General features: G+C 44.7%; 1 protein-coding gene across 2 annotated transcripts in view; it reads left to right on the top strand.

Annotated features, from left to right (window-relative positions):
* LOC116616082 overlaps positions 1 to 18083 on the top strand; it is a 76690-nt gene that overhangs the window by 50191 nt on the left and 8416 nt on the right. For both annotated transcript variants that reach the window (XM_048723516.1, XM_048723517.1), the window contains exons 25-39: positions 379 to 660; positions 1787 to 2080; positions 3747 to 4046; positions 4287 to 4568; positions 4778 to 5053; positions 6185 to 6493; positions 7935 to 8240; positions 8519 to 8848; positions 10380 to 10636; positions 10775 to 10841; positions 11502 to 11807; positions 13579 to 13881; positions 14113 to 14567; positions 14677 to 14771; positions 15320 to 15476. In XM_048723516.1, coding sequence (XP_048579473.1) covers positions 379 to 660; positions 1787 to 2080; positions 3747 to 4046; positions 4287 to 4568; positions 4778 to 5053; positions 6185 to 6493; positions 7935 to 8240; positions 8519 to 8848; positions 10380 to 10636; positions 10775 to 10841; positions 11502 to 11807; positions 13579 to 13881; positions 14113 to 14567; positions 14677 to 14771; positions 15320 to 15476 — 4019 coding nt within the window. The remainder of the gene's footprint in view (positions 1 to 378; positions 661 to 1786; positions 2081 to 3746; positions 4047 to 4286; positions 4569 to 4777; positions 5054 to 6184; positions 6494 to 7934; positions 8241 to 8518; positions 8849 to 10379; positions 10637 to 10774; positions 10842 to 11501; positions 11808 to 13578; positions 13882 to 14112; positions 14568 to 14676; positions 14772 to 15319; positions 15477 to 18083) is intronic.

Genomic DNA, 18083 nt, shown 5'->3' with positions numbered 1-18083 from the left:
GCTTTTGTCTTAGCCTTTTCAATAGCTCGAAGATGACCAGGGCAAAATTCCCTTGATAAAACCAACTTTTGGAGGGACGCATTGCGCTCTCCGGGTATTGGTGTTTGTCAAGAATGGAACGCACCGCAATGCAACAAAACGCTGCTTTTTTAGTACTCTTCCCGCAATGTCCGTGCGCAAAGTAAGCGAGTGTTTAGGTCAGTTTAATTCAACAATATTAGAATAGCTTAGATATCTATTTGGCAAAGATAAAAGGCCATTTTACTATTTTGTTTCTAATCTCTCCAACGATTCAAGGAAAGAATCCATACCACCCTAAAATTCCCTAATAACTTTAGGAAATTTTCATACAGTGTGTAACATTTTCTCCTATAATAGTCCCCGAAGCACCGGTAATCGAGCTAGTCGATGCCACCACGAACTGCATTTACCTGAGCTGGCAAGAAGTCCCCGAGTCGCAGAGGTATGGCATCGTGGCTGGCTACATAGTCGAGGTAAACGTGTCGGATCCTGGAGAAAACAGGGTATTGATGGTAAGCTGTCTACAAGCGAAGCTGTGTAATCTCACCGCCTTCACGCTGTTTGAAGTGACCGTTAGTGCATTCACCCCGTCGGGACACGGGCCTGGAAACTCGCGCGTACAGCGAACAGGAGAAGATGGTGAGGTGTTCATGGGTGGTCTTATTCTGCTTAGCCTGCTAGCCGGTTCTCCGGAGTTTCGGGATTCCCGTGGAAGGGGGAAAGGGAAAAGGCTTTTTCCCACTCCGAAACTCCCGGAGAGCCGGCTAGCAGGCTATATTCTGCTCTTCTATTTTACATGTCCAATATGCCTATTAATTTTTTTAAATTCCACTGTCGTTTTTCTTTTTGAATGTCTCGTGATAAGAAGATGTTGTCACAATTTCAAAATTACATAAAAAGATCGGGAACAAAGCTAATAAAAGGATATTTCCGTGCCTATAAAGGAATGTTTGGAGATGATGTCTGTAATAGTGGAAACGCACTCGTCTCCATAAATTGTTGTTCTTTTTCCAAGCGCCCAGTAAACCATGCACAGTGAAAATAGCCCCTACACAGTTTCGACCAATCACACGCACTGGAGACACTCAAGTTCAAACTTGCCCTCCCCCGCCTGGATATCTATTGTGGCTTGACCAAGTTGCACACATTGCCTATCAAATAACGGATACTGTTTACCATGCCCTATCATATCTCCATACTAACCCCCCCTCCTCGACTTGATCCCCCCCACTCCTCGACTTGATCCCCCCCACCCCTCGACTTGATCCCCTCTCCTCGACTTGATCCCCCCCTCCTCGACTTGATCCCCCCACTACTCGACTTGATCCCCATCTCCTCGACTTGATCCCATCCTCCTCGACTTGATCCCCCCCCTCGACTTGATCCCCCCCACTCCTCGACTTGATCCCCCCCTCCTCGACTTGATCCCCCCTCCTCGACTTGATCGCCCCCCCCTCGACTTGATCCCCCCCACTCCTCGACTTGATCCTCCTCGACTTGATCCCCCCTCCTCGACTTGATCGCCCCCCCTCGACTTGATACCCCCCCGACTCCTCGACTTGATCCCCTCTCCTCGACTTGATCCCCCCTCCTCTACTTGATCGCCCCCCTCCTCGACTTGATCCCCCCCCTCCTCGACTTGATCCCCCCCCCACACTCCTCGACTTGATTCGCGTGTGGCTTGACCTGCTTACATACAAACATTTACTGTTTATGGTCTTTCTGACCGCTCTGTAACATATTAACGCATTTGTCCTTTTGGCAGTCCCTACTGGGGTCCCATCAAATCTAAACATTACCAATGTCGGCAAACACAACTGTAGCTTGTCTTGGGAAGAAATACCAGTCCTAGAACGTCGTGGTGTCATTTCCCATATTGTCATGTTTTGGCCTGATGGCGACAGTGACAACCACCGAACGGCTGCTGTTGGTTCCTCGACGAACGCCACGCTCTGCGAACTCGAACCAAATGCGAACTACTCTATTGCTATTGCTGGGTCTAACAGCAAGGGGATGGGGAACTTCAGTACGCCTGTGCGGTGCCAGACACAGGCTTCAGGTGGGTTAGCTAAACCAACTGTGGAAAGAGTTTTAGTGCACCTTGGTTTTGCAGCGGGATTCAATGCACGAGGAGTCGATTAAAAAGACCAAATTAGGTGCCTGCGGAGATACGTCTTTTCTTCCTAATAATTCATTGGGTATTATATTCATATATACACTAAAATTTAAGAACATCGTTAAGAACATATTCAGCCATAAATTGTCTCAAAATAAGAACGGCCTAGCCTCAACTAAAAATAAGACGTTCTTATAAAAAAAGATTGTAGTCTTGTTTGTTTTTGTTTCGAAGTAAATGCTTCTCAATTTAGTGAAATCTTAATGTTGATCAGACAGTTCTCTGAAAATTAATGTAGGAATCGAACAAATATAAAGCTTTTTCATTCATTTACCTTCACATGTTTTTTTGCTCGAAAAGATATAGGGCTCGGTAAGCTAGTCGCTTTTACTCAACGTATGTATGACATCTTTTCAAACATTGTTTAGACCTGCGATCCCCAGTCGTAGGAACTTAGATGTTGAATACGGGCCGGGCCATTTTTCAGAGGACGGGAATTATTGCCTCCTATATTTTGGGAAAAGTAGTCTTTTATCTTCTTGTTCCTGTTCGCACCTGTTTTGCGGGAGTTAAAAGGAAGATTAGAACACTGGCCTACGAAAAAAATGACTCGAGCCGGGACTACCATTTCACGGCCTTTTTTTTCCGAATCATAAAGCAGAATCGCTATAGAAATTGGGACATTGGCGAGCCTCATTAACTTCAACCCAATTAAGTCTGGTGATTAGCTTTTAAGGTCTCCGATTAGTAACTGACTCCTTGGGGACCCTCAACCCTCGGAGGCCCCGAGAGCCGCGAACCTTGCGAAGCACTCGGAAAAACTTCGGGATTTCAGGAGAAACAATGCACACGAGATTGATTGACAGGTTGATTGGCAGGTATTGTTCTCGATCTCGAAAGCGTAGAAAGGACAGAAAAGCATAATCATAATCATTTGGACTCGGACTAGCAGCAAAATCTCCATAAAAAAAAAGTTTTGTATTAGCGAAATACAAGAGATTTATGTATCCATATCTTATCTCTGGTCGAAGAATGAACACCATGAATTAGTTCACACTCGACTCTCTTGTTCGTTCTCCTTTACTAAGGCTTCGCGCGCGTCCCTGATTTCAAATGTATGAATTCACACAATGGCGGCTTTCACTCGCCTTACCAAAGCCACTAGAGAATAATTTCTCAAACATCGCCCGAATCTCAAAGCCCGTATTAGGTAGATTGAAAAGAAACTGCGTTTTTAAAGCTTCCACTCTTTATGCGAATTCGTTGTGTGTTTCGATCAGAATGATTTTAATGACTCGTCACAAAATGTAAGCGTTAGCACTAAGAATTGTTTTGCTATTCGGTGGTTTCTGCTAAAAGCCACTGAACTGTGGAAAACAATTTTACAAATATCAACCGCTTTATAAATCTCGTAGTAAAACTAGCATCAAAATAAACTGCATTTTACAAGATTCCAATCCATATGCGAAATTTTTTGACGTTTTGATTAAAATGAGACCCATTTGGTAGAAGAAAATATAAAGAATCGACTAAAAATCTCACTCCCTGACTAAATCTATCATTTCTGAAAGGTTATACGGACTTTGAATACTTTTTTGTCTGTTTCTAGTGCCGTATGAGGTCCCCCAGTACGTCAATGCCGGGAACACAAGCTCGACGAGCTGTCTCGTGGAATGGGGAAACTTTTCGCTCCTAGACAGAGGGGGTCAAGTACACATGTATAGTATCATATACCTAGATGGAGGAATGCCACGGACATGGGGGAATGTCACGGGAGGTGTGACTCGGGCTCATGTCGAGGGGCTCGACAAGTGGACGGATTACTACTTTGCAGTACAGGCGATCAACTCGGAAGGGCGTGGCCCTTTTACCGACCCCAAGGCGGGCTATTGCAAGACAGATGAAGACGGTTAGTAGGAAAATCAAGAGTGTAGTTAAAAAAAACGAAAAGCGTTCCCTGTACATAGATATATAGACAACTTTAAATTTTTTTATTCTCGCGGTGTATATTAGGGTGTAAAAATGTCTTTTTTATTGACAAGTATGCATTTCTTCTAATTCCGAAAACACGAACTTGTTTGGCCGTTTGTATATTGAGTTTACTTCTTATTTATCTCAAAGCATCTCTTCACTCATTTCCCATTTCTAGTCCCTTCAAACGCGCCAAACATCCTATCGGTAACACCTCACGCGAGAAAATGCGTCGTGTCATGGTCGATGGACGGAATGCAAGCCAATGGCAATGTCACACACTACACGGTAACCTACAGTGGGGCTAGTCTCCCTGAAAACTCGTCAATAGTCCACGATCAGACAGAGGTGACAATTGAGAGTTTGAAGCCATACAGGGACTACAATATAACCATTTCAGCCAGTACTTCAAAAGGAGAGGGACCTGGTGCCAACGTCACGTGTACAACTCTTCAGGACGGTAGGTTAAAGCAAAAATTAGTTTGATCGACTTTGCTAGATGGGCTACATCAGTTACGCATATTGTTTGCGCAGTTTTCCCTGTGCCAGGCTGATGACTGACACATTTTATAATTCTTATACGCCCATTTGAATAGTTGCTAAACCAAAAGACACACAACACAGCATGGTTTATTCTTATTACTGGATAAAAGATCACAACTCTTGCAGCGCCCGATCTTCCGCCACAAAACATCACATTCATATCGGCGACCTCCACTTCTCTTTCCTTTGGCTGGTCACCAGTCCCGCTCGAATACCGTAACGGCGAGGTTACCGAATATATATACCAAGTACATAATGGCGGGGCTATAGGTAGAACATCTGAGATGCAAGTCACTGTTGATGGTCTTTCACCTTGGACCAACTATACATTCAAAGTACTAGCCAAGACGAACAAGGAGGGTGACTTCAGTGAGCCGGTGACAGCACAAACCGGCGAAGGAGGTGAGAGGATGTAAAAACTTCTTGTTTCTAAATCATCGGCCAAATACTTCACACATTATTATTTTGAAAAAATAAAGCAGACGACCAAAGTTTTTCAGGCAGGATGCCATTCAGACATTTCTCTAAACGCCTTCTAGGTCTGCTTTCTTTTTTCACAAGATTTAAATTTCCTGCGACATGCTTTTTCTTTGTCAGTCTGTCCAGGAAACACGGTGTTCCAGGAAGTAAGAGGTTCCAGGAAGTACGGTGTTCCATGAAGTACGAGGTTCCAGGAAGTACGGGGTCCCATGAAGTACGGGGTTCCATGAAGTACGGGGTTCCATGAAGTACGGGGTCCCATGAAGTACGGGGTCCCATGAAGTACGGGGTCCCATGAAGTACAGGGTTCCATGAAGTACGGGGTTCTATGAAGCACAGGGTTCCAGGAAGTACGGGGTTCAAGGAAATACGGGGTTCCATGAAGTACGGGGTCCCATGAAGTACGGGGTCCTGATGAAGTACCAGGTTCCATGAAGTACGGGGTTCAAGGAAGTACGGGGTTCCATGAAGTACGGGGTTCCATGAAGTACGGGGTCCCATGAATGACGGGGGTTCCATGAAGTACGAGGTTCCATGAAGTACGGAGTCCCATAAAGTACGGGGTCCCATGAAGTACGGTGTCCCATGAAGTACGGGGTTCCATGAAGTACGGGGTTCCATGAAGTACGGGGTTCCATGAAGTACGGGGTTCCATGAAGTACGGGGTCCCATGAAGTACGTGGTTCCATGAAGTACGGGGTTCAAGGAAATATGGGGCTCCATAAAGTACGGGGTCCCATGAAGTACGGGGTCCCATGAAGTACGGGGTCCCATGAAGTACGGGGTTCCATGAAGTACGGGATTCCATGAAGTACGGGGTCCCATGAAGTACGGGTTTCCATGAAGTGCGGGTTCCCATGAAGTACTTGGTTCCATAAAGTACGGGGTTCAAGAAAGTACGGGGCTCCACATACTTGAGTCTAAGAAGCGCAGGAGTCGCTTGTTTCGAACCAATGCCTAAGCAGGAGACTTCCTTTAATCATCCTAACTGGAAATTCCCCACGAGACATTACATCAAAGTTATCTCATTTAACGATTTTGTTTATCATTCAGCTCCTACCGTTGGTCCAGAGGGACTGAGTGGGTACAGCCTCAGCTCGTTTAGCATATTCGCGAACTGGTCTGCCATGGATGCAAAAGACGTCCCTGGTATACTTCGTGGTTACGTCTTGTTTTACAAGAATATGAACATCACGGACGCAAGCACTAAGAACGTGACGGTTGATAGCAGCACTACCGAGTATACATTGGAAGGTCTTTCGCTCTATTCCAAGTACAAAATCGAGGTGGCAGCTGTCACAGTTGCCGTCGGAGAAAAGAGTCAACCCATCTATGTCTTCACGTCAAGCAAAGATCTCCCGCGTAAGTACTTAGAACTTTGATGGTTACGTTCTGATCATCACCATCACCATCGCCACCACCATCTCACCACCACCACCATCACCATCACCATCACCACCACCACCACCATCACCATCACCATCACCATCACCATCACCATCACCATCACCATCGCCATCGCCATCGCCATCGCCATCGCCATCACCATCACCATCACCATCACCACCACCACCACCACCACCATCGCCATCGCCATCACCATCACCATCACCATCACCATCACCACCACCACCACCATCGCCATCGCCATCGCCATCACCATCACCATCGCCATCGCCATCGCCACCACCACCACCACCATCACCATCACCACCACCACCACCACCACCACCACCACCACCACCACCACCACCACCACCATCACCACCACCACCACCATCACCATCACCATCACCATCACCATCACCATCACCACCACCATCACCATCACCATCACCATCATCATCAACACGACCATCAAGATCATCATCACCATCAGCATCACCATCAACAACATCATCATCACCATCGCCATCGCCATCGCCATCGCCATCGCCATCGCCATCGCCATCGCCACCGCCACCGCCACCGCCACCGCCACCGCCATCGCCATCGCCACCATCACCACCATCACCACCACCACCACCACCACCACCACCACCACCACCACCACCATCACCACCACCATCACCATCACCATCACCATCACCACCACCACCACCACCACCACCACCATCACCATCACCATCACCATCACCATCACCATCACCATCGCCATCGCCATCGCCATCGCCATCACCATCACCACCACCACCACCATCACCACCACCACCATCACCATCACCATCACCATCACCACCACCACCACCACCACCATCACCATCACCACTACCACCACAACAATACCACCACCACCACCATCGCCATCGCCATCGCCATCGCCATCGCCATCGCCATCGCCATCGCCATCGCCATCACCACCACCACCACCACCACCACCACCATCACCACTACCACCACAACAATACCACCACCATCACAATCACCACCACCACCACCATCACCACCACCACCACAACCATACCACCACCACCACAACCATACCACCACCGCAATCAACATCATCGTCACCATTTTTATTATCTTAACAAACACCAACATCATCTTCATCATCGTTCACACCGCAAATAACTGTCATTATTATCACCATCATAATGACTATAGAAAAACTATATATTCGATATTCATTTTTTATCGAATCTCGATATTTATTTTTTATCTGGACAATCATAATCATCATCATTATCAGCAAAAGCGCGATCAACCGTATTCTTATAATCATCATCATCGTAACAAATACCATTCGTATCCTATTTCACCGTACGATGTTACTTACAAACGTGTTTCTTTCTGTTTTTTCCAGCTCCAGACGTCATCCCTGAGTTTGTCGTTCCAACTAACATCTCATCGACTGGCCTCTTAGTGCAGTGGAACCCAACTACTAACAACCATCCCGACCCTGACGCGAGCATTACCGGATACAGAGTCTACTACAAGCGGGCAGGGTCAGACGAGGAGATGAGCGTGTTTGCGAGTGGTCAAGATACCTCTAGCATAAGACTAACGAATCTGGCCAAGTTTAGTGATTACTCCGTACGGATAGTGGCTGTGAATCTCTTTGGGGAGGGAAATAAGACGCAAGCGTACGAATTCAAGACGGCGGAGGATGGTAACTTTTTTAAATCGTTTCTATTGCTTCATCCTCATTTGACTTGCTTGATGGAATGTGATGGTAGAACCTCTCATTTGACTTGATAGTGCCTGGAATACAAACATAGCTCATTTTGTCCAAAGAAATTCGTCCAAAAATGTCTAGTGCCAAAGACGTTACTTTTCGTGAATACTGTTCGAATCTTGAGACAAGTAAGAGTATACGAAAGTACAGTAGTTACTAAAGATGTATGAACGTAAATTTATCGCTGATTACCATCTTCTACATCTCATTAGCGCCCTCAGAACCACCAGCGAATGTAACCGTGAAAGCTGTCTCAAAAAACTCCATTGTCCTCGCCTGGGAGCCTATCCCGAAAGAAGGGCGGAATGGCATCGTCGACGGCTACAAAATCAAGTACTTCAAGACCAAGGAGGGAGAGGACACAGCCAAGTACGTAGACGTCAAGGAACCCAGCAGATCCCGCCGTGCAGTACAGTATGACCCGGAGGGCAACACGTTAACAGGACTGGACGCGTTCTCTGAGTATGCTGTTCAGGTGATGGGGTACACTGTGGCAGACGGCGTCTTGAGTCCAGTCATGTATGTCAACACGAGTCAGACAAGTAAGTCATGTATGACAGCACGAGTCAAACTAGTAAGTCATGTATGTAAACATGAGTCAAACGAGTAAGTCGTGTATGTAAACACGAGTCAGACAAGTAAGTCATCTATGTCAACACGAGTCAAACTAGTAAGTCATGTATGTCAACACGAGTTAAACTAGTAAGTCATGTATGACAGCACGAGTCAGACAAGTAAGTCATGTATGACAGCACGAGTCAGACAAGTAAGTCATGTATGTCAACACGAGTCAGACAAGTAAGTCATGTATGACAGCACGAGTCAGACAAGTAAGTCATGTATGTCAACACGAGTCAGACAAGTAAGTCATGTATGTCAACGCGAGTCAGACAAGTAAGTCATGTATGTCAACGCGAGTCAGACAAGTAAGTCATGTATGTCAACGCGAGTCAAACTAGTAAGTCATGTATGTCAACGCGAGTCAGACAAGTAAGTCATGTATGTCAACACGAGTCAGACAAGTAAGTCATGTATGTCAACACGAGTCAGACAAGTAAGTCATGTATGTCAACGCGAGTCAAACTAGTAAGTCATGTATGTCAACGCGAGTCAAACTAGTAAGTTATGTATGACAGCACGAGTCAGACAAGTAAGTCATGTATGTCAACACGAGTCAGACAAGTAAGTCATGTATGTCAACGCGAGTCAAACTAGTAAGTTATGTATGACAGCACGAGTCAGACAAGTAAGTCATGTATGTCAACACGAGTCAGACAAGTAAGTCATGTATGTCAACACGAGTCAGACAAGTAAGTCATGTATGTCAACGCGAGTCAAACTAGTAAGTCATGTATGTAAACATGAGTCAAACGAGTAAGTCATGTATGTCAACGCGAGTCAAACTAGTAAGTCATGTATGTAAACACGAGTCAAACTAGTAAGTCATGTATGTCAACGCGAGTCAGACAAGTAAGTCATGTATGTCAACACGAGTCAAACTAGTAAGTCATGTATGTCAACACGAGTCAGACAAGTAAGTCATGTATGTCAACGCGAGTCAAACTAGTAAGTCATGTATGACAGCACGAGTCAGACAAGTAAGTCATGTATGACAGCACGAGTCAAACTAGTAAGTCATGTATGACAGCACGAGTCAGACAAGTAAGTCATGTATGTCAACACGAGTCAGACAAGTAAGTCATGTATGACAGCACGAGTCAAACTAGTAAGTCATGTATGTCAACACGAGTCAGACAAGTAAGTCATGTATGACAGCATGAGTCAGACAAGTAAGTCATGTATGTCAACACGAGTCAGACAAGTAAGTCATGTATGACAGCACGAGTTAAACTAGTAAGTCATGTATGTAAACATGAGTCAAACGAGTAAGTCGTGTTTGTCAATGCAAGTCAAACAAGTAAGTCATGGATGTCAACATGACTCAAACAAGTACATTGACATCCATAATATACCTACTAAACAAACCTATTAAACTTTTGCGAAATACTCTTTACACGATACAGTACATGACAAGTCATTTCCATGTCAAGACCATATCATTATCGTCCCCAGGCCCTAGCGCGCCGCCTGTGAACATCACCGCCTTCAACACCAGCGCTACGAGCATCAGAGTTCTATGGTCAAACGTACCCGAAGCCCACAGAAACGGTATCATCCAAAATTTCGTTTTCAGTTACGGGGAGACAGCTCTACCATGGAGTAACCATAGCAACATAACACTGACCCTAGACTCCCTAGCAACCACAGCAGAAGGGTACTTTACTAAGGATCTGACTGGACTCAAAATATGGACGCTGTATTCTATACGGGTAAGTGACCCCCCCTATAACTATTTGCTCTCGGCTTGGCAATCTATCGTACATAAAGTGCACACTCATGCTTGGGGACCGAGCGGTCTTTATAATGACTCCATTGTCTTATTGTGCTGATGATGATTGGAATTGCAGATTCTGGCATTCACAGTTGGCGACGGCCCGTTTAATGCTCCGGTGGTAACAAGGACTGATGAGTTTCGTGAGTATTGACGATCATAGCGTAAGGCGTAAGGTCTTACGCGCCTCTTCAATCATAGTGCCTTGTGCGCCTTCGATTATAGGGCTTTAAGGTCTTACGCGCCTCTTCGATCATAGGGCCTTGTGCCCCCTCTTGGTAGAGTATCTTATGCCCGATTCATACGTCGCGCTTTTGCCGTGTTGATTCTTATTCAGACGTCGCAATAAATAGGTCACGCTCAATAGATTGCGAGTAGTGAAAGTTGACTTGATGCGGTATTTCTGTTGCACAAAATAAAGAAAATATGGTATTTGATTCGACACATCAAAGCTCGACGTTTGAATCGGTGTCGTGCGCTTTTGCCGTGCAGCCGCGCTTGGTGCCGCGGCGAACCTAATTCTTTTGTGCCGACCTATTTGATTAAGACGTCGAACAGTTGATGTGCCGAATCCAAACAATTAGGTTCGGCACGACAGAAGCGCGACGTATGGATTAAGCCTTACCTATCATAGATGTGTGCGCCTCCCGATATTAATTTGTCACTAAAAGACTATGGTGGTGTCACTTAATACTTTAGCGCCTCTCGATATTCATTTTTGGGTCTCTAAATTTGTGAAGGCATAGAACTCTCTTTCCCTCCCGATATTAATTTGTGTGTCACTGCATATATTTCTATCATAGAACCGTGTGCGCCTCCCGATGACATCCGCTTTGACGTCGTTTCTCCTTGGTCTGTGATCGTTATATGGGACCAAGTACCGGAAAAATGCAGGAATGGCATTATCCTAGGTTACAAGCTCTTGCACGGACAATTAAACGGATCCGAGATCCTGCAACAACTCCCCAACATTACTACAGACGCAAATACACGGCGAGTGGAGCTTAAGAACTTGGCAGTGTCCAGCTCATACCGGGTAATGTTGCTTGCGTTCAACAGCAAGGGGGAGAGTCCGCTGTCCTCAGACACGATGTACTCAGATACAATAGGTAAGGAGCTACATAGGGTCTTGGATTAGTCTGGTAGGCCCCAAGAAACCTCAATATGCTGGACAGCCAGCTACATCGGGGTCTTGGTGTAGTCTAGAAGGCCCCAAAAAACCTCAATATGCTGGACAGCCAGCTACATCGGGATCTTGATGTAGTCTAGAAGGCCTCAAGAAACCTCAATATGCTGGACAGCCAGCTACATCGGGGTCTTGATGTAGTCTAGAAGGCCTCAAGAAACCTCAATATGCTGGACAGCCAGCTACATCGGGGTCTTGGCGTAGTCTAGAAGGCCCCAAAAAACCTCAATATGCTGGACAGCCAGCTACATCGGGGTCTTGACGTCGCCTAAGAGGCTCCAAAAACCCCTTGGTATGCTGGACAGACAAGCTGCTCTTCCACCATCTACACAATTAAAATTAAGACCCGTGATAATTTTTTTAGATCGATTTCCAGGTTTGTATAGCCAAGAGTTTTCAAATGGACAGACGATAACAAATATAACATCTAGATGAAATTTTATACCTCAGTACCGAACTCAGACATTTTTTTTTAACGGTGAACAAGGTGTGTTAGATATAAACCAGGTTTGTTGTGTATGACTTAAGTATAATTATGACTCGAAACATGCCGAAAGCGCGTGATAACTGCTAAAGGTATAGCTAAAACATAAATAAATCGATGTCTGTATATATGAATATGAGAGAAATGGTAAAAAACGGAAGAAGTTCAAATCGGCATCCATCAACATCGTCCCCAGGGTCTTCTGGGTAATTTTCAATATGGCGTCTAGCTGACAAAGATATTAGATACGATATTAGATTCGGTAAATACTCTAGTGTCGGTCTACCTGTGGATATGGGCCAGCCTCCGCCAGGGTCTTCGTCAGCTAGACGCCATATTGGAAATTACCCAGGAGGCATCCATAGCTCTGGTATTAGGTCACTAGATACTAGCAAGCTACTTTTTCTATCCAATTGAACACACAAAATTAACCATCTTTAAGGTAATTCCCTTTAAATAGTTCTACAAGCCAGAATTTTTTAAAACTTGGCATAAACAATATTGAAGTTAAAAGCTTTCAAAAAATGTAATAAAAAATGGGGGTACCGACTTCGTTTTCACAACAAAAGGGCGTAGAGTTGACGCGTTTTTACTGATCGCGCAAGGAAAAATCCCAACTCTTAGTTTTCAAAAAGAGTGCCTATAGTCATTAGAAAATTAAGTTCTGTTTGTCGAGCTGTCAAAATCCGATCTCCTAAACAATAACCCGTAGTAGCTAATGTTCAAAACAAATCACATTTTAAGAGATGGCACTAAAAGACATTGTTTTCGCCACTATTCATACGGTAAAAAGCGCCATTTTGAAGTATTTTTACGGCTTTTAAGAGAAATAACAAAACTTCTACAACCCAACTTTTTTTCTTCTTTCAGTATATCATTTTTCCGTATATATTTAACTATTTAAGCAAATAAATATGGGGGTGACCGACTTCGTTTTTCTGTCAAACCGATTTTAAATAAAAAACGCGCGCCTTTTGCTTCGTTTTCTTGTACAACTGTGGCGCGCGCGCACTAAATACCGGAAAATTCGAACAAACAGCGCGCGCCACTATCCGCAGAAGGGGTGCGCAGTGCAATTCAAGTGAATTACCTTAACTACCAACGAAGATGTCAACCGGAGTTGAGCCACTCTCGCCACATGAGCAGAACCCCCCTGTGGAGTGGGTACATATGGGTAGCCTATATAGCACGGGATTGTTTCGTCTTTCAGGTTTACAAGTAGCACCTGGCAACATCACAGTGGAAAGCTTCGTTACTATCTCCTCAATCGTAGTATCATGGGACCCTGTTCAACTCAAATCAAAGTTTGACACCTTGATGGGCTACAGGCTGACCTACACCCCGCTGACGATAGGGAAACAAGCCGTAAAGCATGCTGTCCCTAGGCACGTCACCGTCAGGAAGGATACCCTCCGTAAGACCATCACGGGCCTCGAGATGTTTGGCAAGTACCGCGTGGAAGTGTCCGGGTTCACACGATTCGGGGACGGGCCTAAAGGAGCTGCTGATGGGGGTACGTGCAATTAATTCCGTTCAAAGGAGAGTGTTTATACGCTAACCCACCAGATGTCATAGAAACACTAGCCATGCACTTTTTACACGGTCCCTATACTGAATGGAAGAGACTTTAAGTCTAAAACAAACTATTATGGCAAAATTTTCGAACAACTGCCAATCGCCGTTGCTCTATCAATGATGATCAGAAAGGCCAAAAATATTCTCACCAAGATTATATCATTTTCAGAAACATGTCGCTGCGAACAGCGCTTGACCACCAACTATCGCATGTTTCCGCCCTACGTAGACAAAGACTTCTCTGGCATCATCCGGCCTATCCTAAACGACTTGGCAGTCAGATGCTGTCATGTCTGTCAATCACACGGCCACTCCCAAGTCGACTTCGTAACCAATAGCAACGGCGGTCCCGCCATGCAGCCGAGTGACCAGGCCGTGAAGTCCCTAATAGGGAATGCCAGCGACTTAAGTTTCCCCATATATGGCTGGAACTGGCAGACGTATTATAGTGGCGCGTACCGGTACATCCCGCTCATCGACTCCCCGGGGTTCGCGTACATCGTACTGCAGCCAGTGCCCGAAAATACCGGTCAGCGGATTGTGAACTCTTTGCTGGCAACGTGGCCGTACATGCTCATTACCATGCTCATTACTCTGCTAGCTGGCATGCTCATCTGGTTCCTGGTACGTGATCAACCCCAACCTTCTCCTCACTAAATCAGTGACCCACAAAGTGGTCAAATGTTGAGAATTCATATGCTTGTATTCATCGGAGATATCTCTTTCTCTTCAGGACACGGCGAGCAACTCTCAACAGTTTCCTCATTCTTTTGTGGGTGGCATCGGGAACGGTTTTTGGTGGGCGTTTGTCACCATGACGACGTTGGGGTGAGTCCACCTTGTTGTCGTGACAACATTAGGTTGACAAGTCCACATTGTTTCCATCTGACACTAAACCTAGCAATACCCTGTGTACAATAAGTTACTCAAATTTCGGGCGCTTTTTTCGTTTAGCTCTATAATATTCCGAAAACCGATCAATCTGAAAATAGTTTTAATTTAGGAAAGCATTACCTGAACATTATATTTTTATCGTATACAAGTTCCGTTATTTCCAAATATCCCCAACTTCGAACAATTGACTCAAACTTCTGACTAAAACTTTACACAGTATTTCTCCCTTTTTTTTAAAAGTTTGTTCTCATCCTAAAAGAAACTACATTACTAGCATAACATTTTCGCCTCCTTTCAAAAACGTACCAAAGTAAGAGAACTTCAGAACGCATTCCCCGCGTACTTTGTGTGTAGAATAACTTAAATAATAATTAGAACCCACCGTAACTGTGTTTTTTGGATGACATTATTTCTTAATTTTATTTTAACTTCCTCAACACAACTGCAGCTTATTTTTCTTCCGTGTGTTTTCCTTTTCTTAGGTATGGTGACCGTGTCCCTTGTAGTTTTCGCGCCAAGCTCTTTTCCATCGTGTGGGTCATGTTAGGTCTGGTAATCTGGGGAATCATGAATGGTGCCGTGTGCACCGCACTAACTGTCATGGTCTTCGAAGCCAGTACATCCTTATATGGAACCAAGGTAAATCAGCCGCGTAAGACAGTACATCCTTATATGGAACCAATAAGGTCAATCAGCCGCGTAAGTCAGTATATCCTTATATGGAACCAAGGTAAATCAGCCGCGTAAATCAGTATATCCTTATATGGAACCAATAAGATAAATCAGCCGCTTAAGTCAGTACATCCTTATATGGAACCAAGGTAAATCAGCCGCGTAAGCCAGTATATCCTTATATGGAACCAAGGTAAATCAGCCGCGTAAGTCAGTATATTCTTATATGGAACCAATAAGATAAATCAGCCGCTTAAGTCAGTACATCCTTATATGGAACCAAGGTAAAGCAGCCGCTTAAGCCAGTATATCCTTATTTGGAACCAAGGTAAATCAGCCGCGTAAGACAGTACATCCTTATATGGAACCAATAAGATAAATCAGCCGCTTAAGTCAGTACATCCTTATATGGAACCAAGGTAAATCAGCCGCGTAAGCCAGTACATCCTTATATGAAACCAAGGTAAATCAGCCGCGTAAGTCAGTATATCCTTATATGGAACCAAGGTAAATCAGCCGCGTAAGCCAGTATATCCTTATATGGAACCAAGGTAAAGCAGCCGCGTAAGACAGTACATCCTTATATGGAACCAATAAGGTAAAGCAGCCGCGTAAGCCAGTATATCCTTATATGGAACCAAGGTAAAGCAGCCGCGTAAGCCAGTATATCCTTATATGGAACCAAGGTAAAGCAGCCGCGTAAGTCAGTACATCCTTATATGGAACCAAGGTAAATCAGCCGCGTAAGCCAGTACATCCTTATATGGAACCAAGGTAAATCAGCCGCGTAAGCCAGTACATCCTTATATGGAACCAAGGTAAATCAGCCGCGTAAGACAGTACATCCTTATATGGAACCAAGGTAAATCAGCCGCGTAAGACAGTACATCCTTATATGGAACCAAGGTAAATCAGCCGCGTAAGACAGTACATCCTTATATGGAACCAAGGTAAATCAGCCGCGTAAGACAGTACATCCTTATATGGAACCAAGGTAAATCAGCCGCGTAAGTCATTATATCCTTATATGGAACCAATAAGGTAAAGCAGCCGCGTAAGTCATTATATCCTTATATGGAACCAATAAGGTAAATCAGCCGCGTAAGCCAGTACATCCTTATATGGAACCAAGGTAAATCAGCCGCGTAAGTCAGTATATCCTTATATGGAACCAAGGTAAATCAGCCGCGTAAGCCAGTATATCCTTATATGGAACCAAGGTAAAGCAGCCGCGTAAGACAGTACATCCTTATATGGAACCAATAAGGTAAAGCAGCCGCGTAAGCCAGTATATCCTTATATGGAACCAAGGTAAAGCAGCCGCGTAAGCCAGTATATCCTTATATGGAACCAAGGTAAAGCAGCCGCGTAAGTCAGTACATCCTTATATGGAACCAAGGTAAATCAGCCGCGTAAGCCAGTACATCCTTATATGGAACCAAGGTAAATCAGCCGCGTAAGACAGTACATCCTTATATGCAACCAAGGTAAATCAGCCGCGTAAGACAGTACATCCTTATATGGAACCAAGGTAAATCAGCCGCGTAAGACAGTACATCCTTATATGGAACCAAGGTAAATCAGCCGCGTAAGACAGTACATCCTTATATGGAACCAAGGTAAATCAGCCGCGTAAGTCATTATATCCTTATATGGAACCAATAAGGTAAATCAGCCGCGTAAGTCAGTACATCCTTATATGGAACCAATAAGGTAAATCAGCCGCGTAAGCCAGTACATCCTTATATGGAACCAAGGTAAATCAGCCGCGTAAGTCAGTACATCCTTATATGGAACCAATAAGGTAAAGCAGCCGCGTAAGCTAGTATATCCTTATATGGAACCAAGGTAAATTAGCCGCGTAAGTCAGTACATCCTTATATGGAACCAAGGTAAATTAGCCGCGTAAGTCAGTACATCCTTATATGGAACCAAGGTAAATCAGCCGCGTAAGCCAGTACATCCTTATATGGAACCAATAAGGTAAAGCAGCCGCGTAAGCTAGTATATCCTTATATGGAACCAAGGTAAATTAGCCGCGTAAGCCAGTACATCCTTATATGGAACCAAGGTAAATCAGCCGCGTAAGCCAGTACATCCTTATATGGAACCAAGGTAAATCAGCCGCCTAAGCCAGTACATCCTTATATGGAACCAAGGTAAATCAGCCGCGTAAGTCAGTACATCCTTATATGGAACCAAGGTAAATCAGCCGCCTAAGCCAGTACATCCTTATATGGAACCAAGGTAAATCAGCCGCGTAAGTCAGTACATCCTTATATGGAACCAATAAGGTAAATCAGCCGCGTAAGCCAGTACATCCTTATATGGAACCAATAAGGTCAATCAGCCGCTTAAGTCAGTATATCCTTATATGGAACCAATAAGGTAAATCAGCCGCGTAAGCCAGTATATCCTTATATGGAACCAAGGTAAATCAGCCGCGTAAGCCAGTACATCCTTATATGGAACCAAGGTAAATCAGCCGCGTAAGACAGTACATCCTTATATGGAACCAATAAGGTCAATCAGCCGCTTTAGCCAGTATATCCTTATATGGAACCAAGGTAAATC

Source organism: Nematostella vectensis, chromosome 2 (genome assembly GCF_932526225.1).
Source record: "Nematostella vectensis chromosome 2, jaNemVect1.1, whole genome shotgun sequence".
NCBI classification, from domain to species: Eukaryota; Metazoa; Cnidaria; class Anthozoa; order Actiniaria; family Edwardsiidae; genus Nematostella; species Nematostella vectensis.
This window is presented reverse-complemented; position numbering and strand designations above follow the sequence as displayed.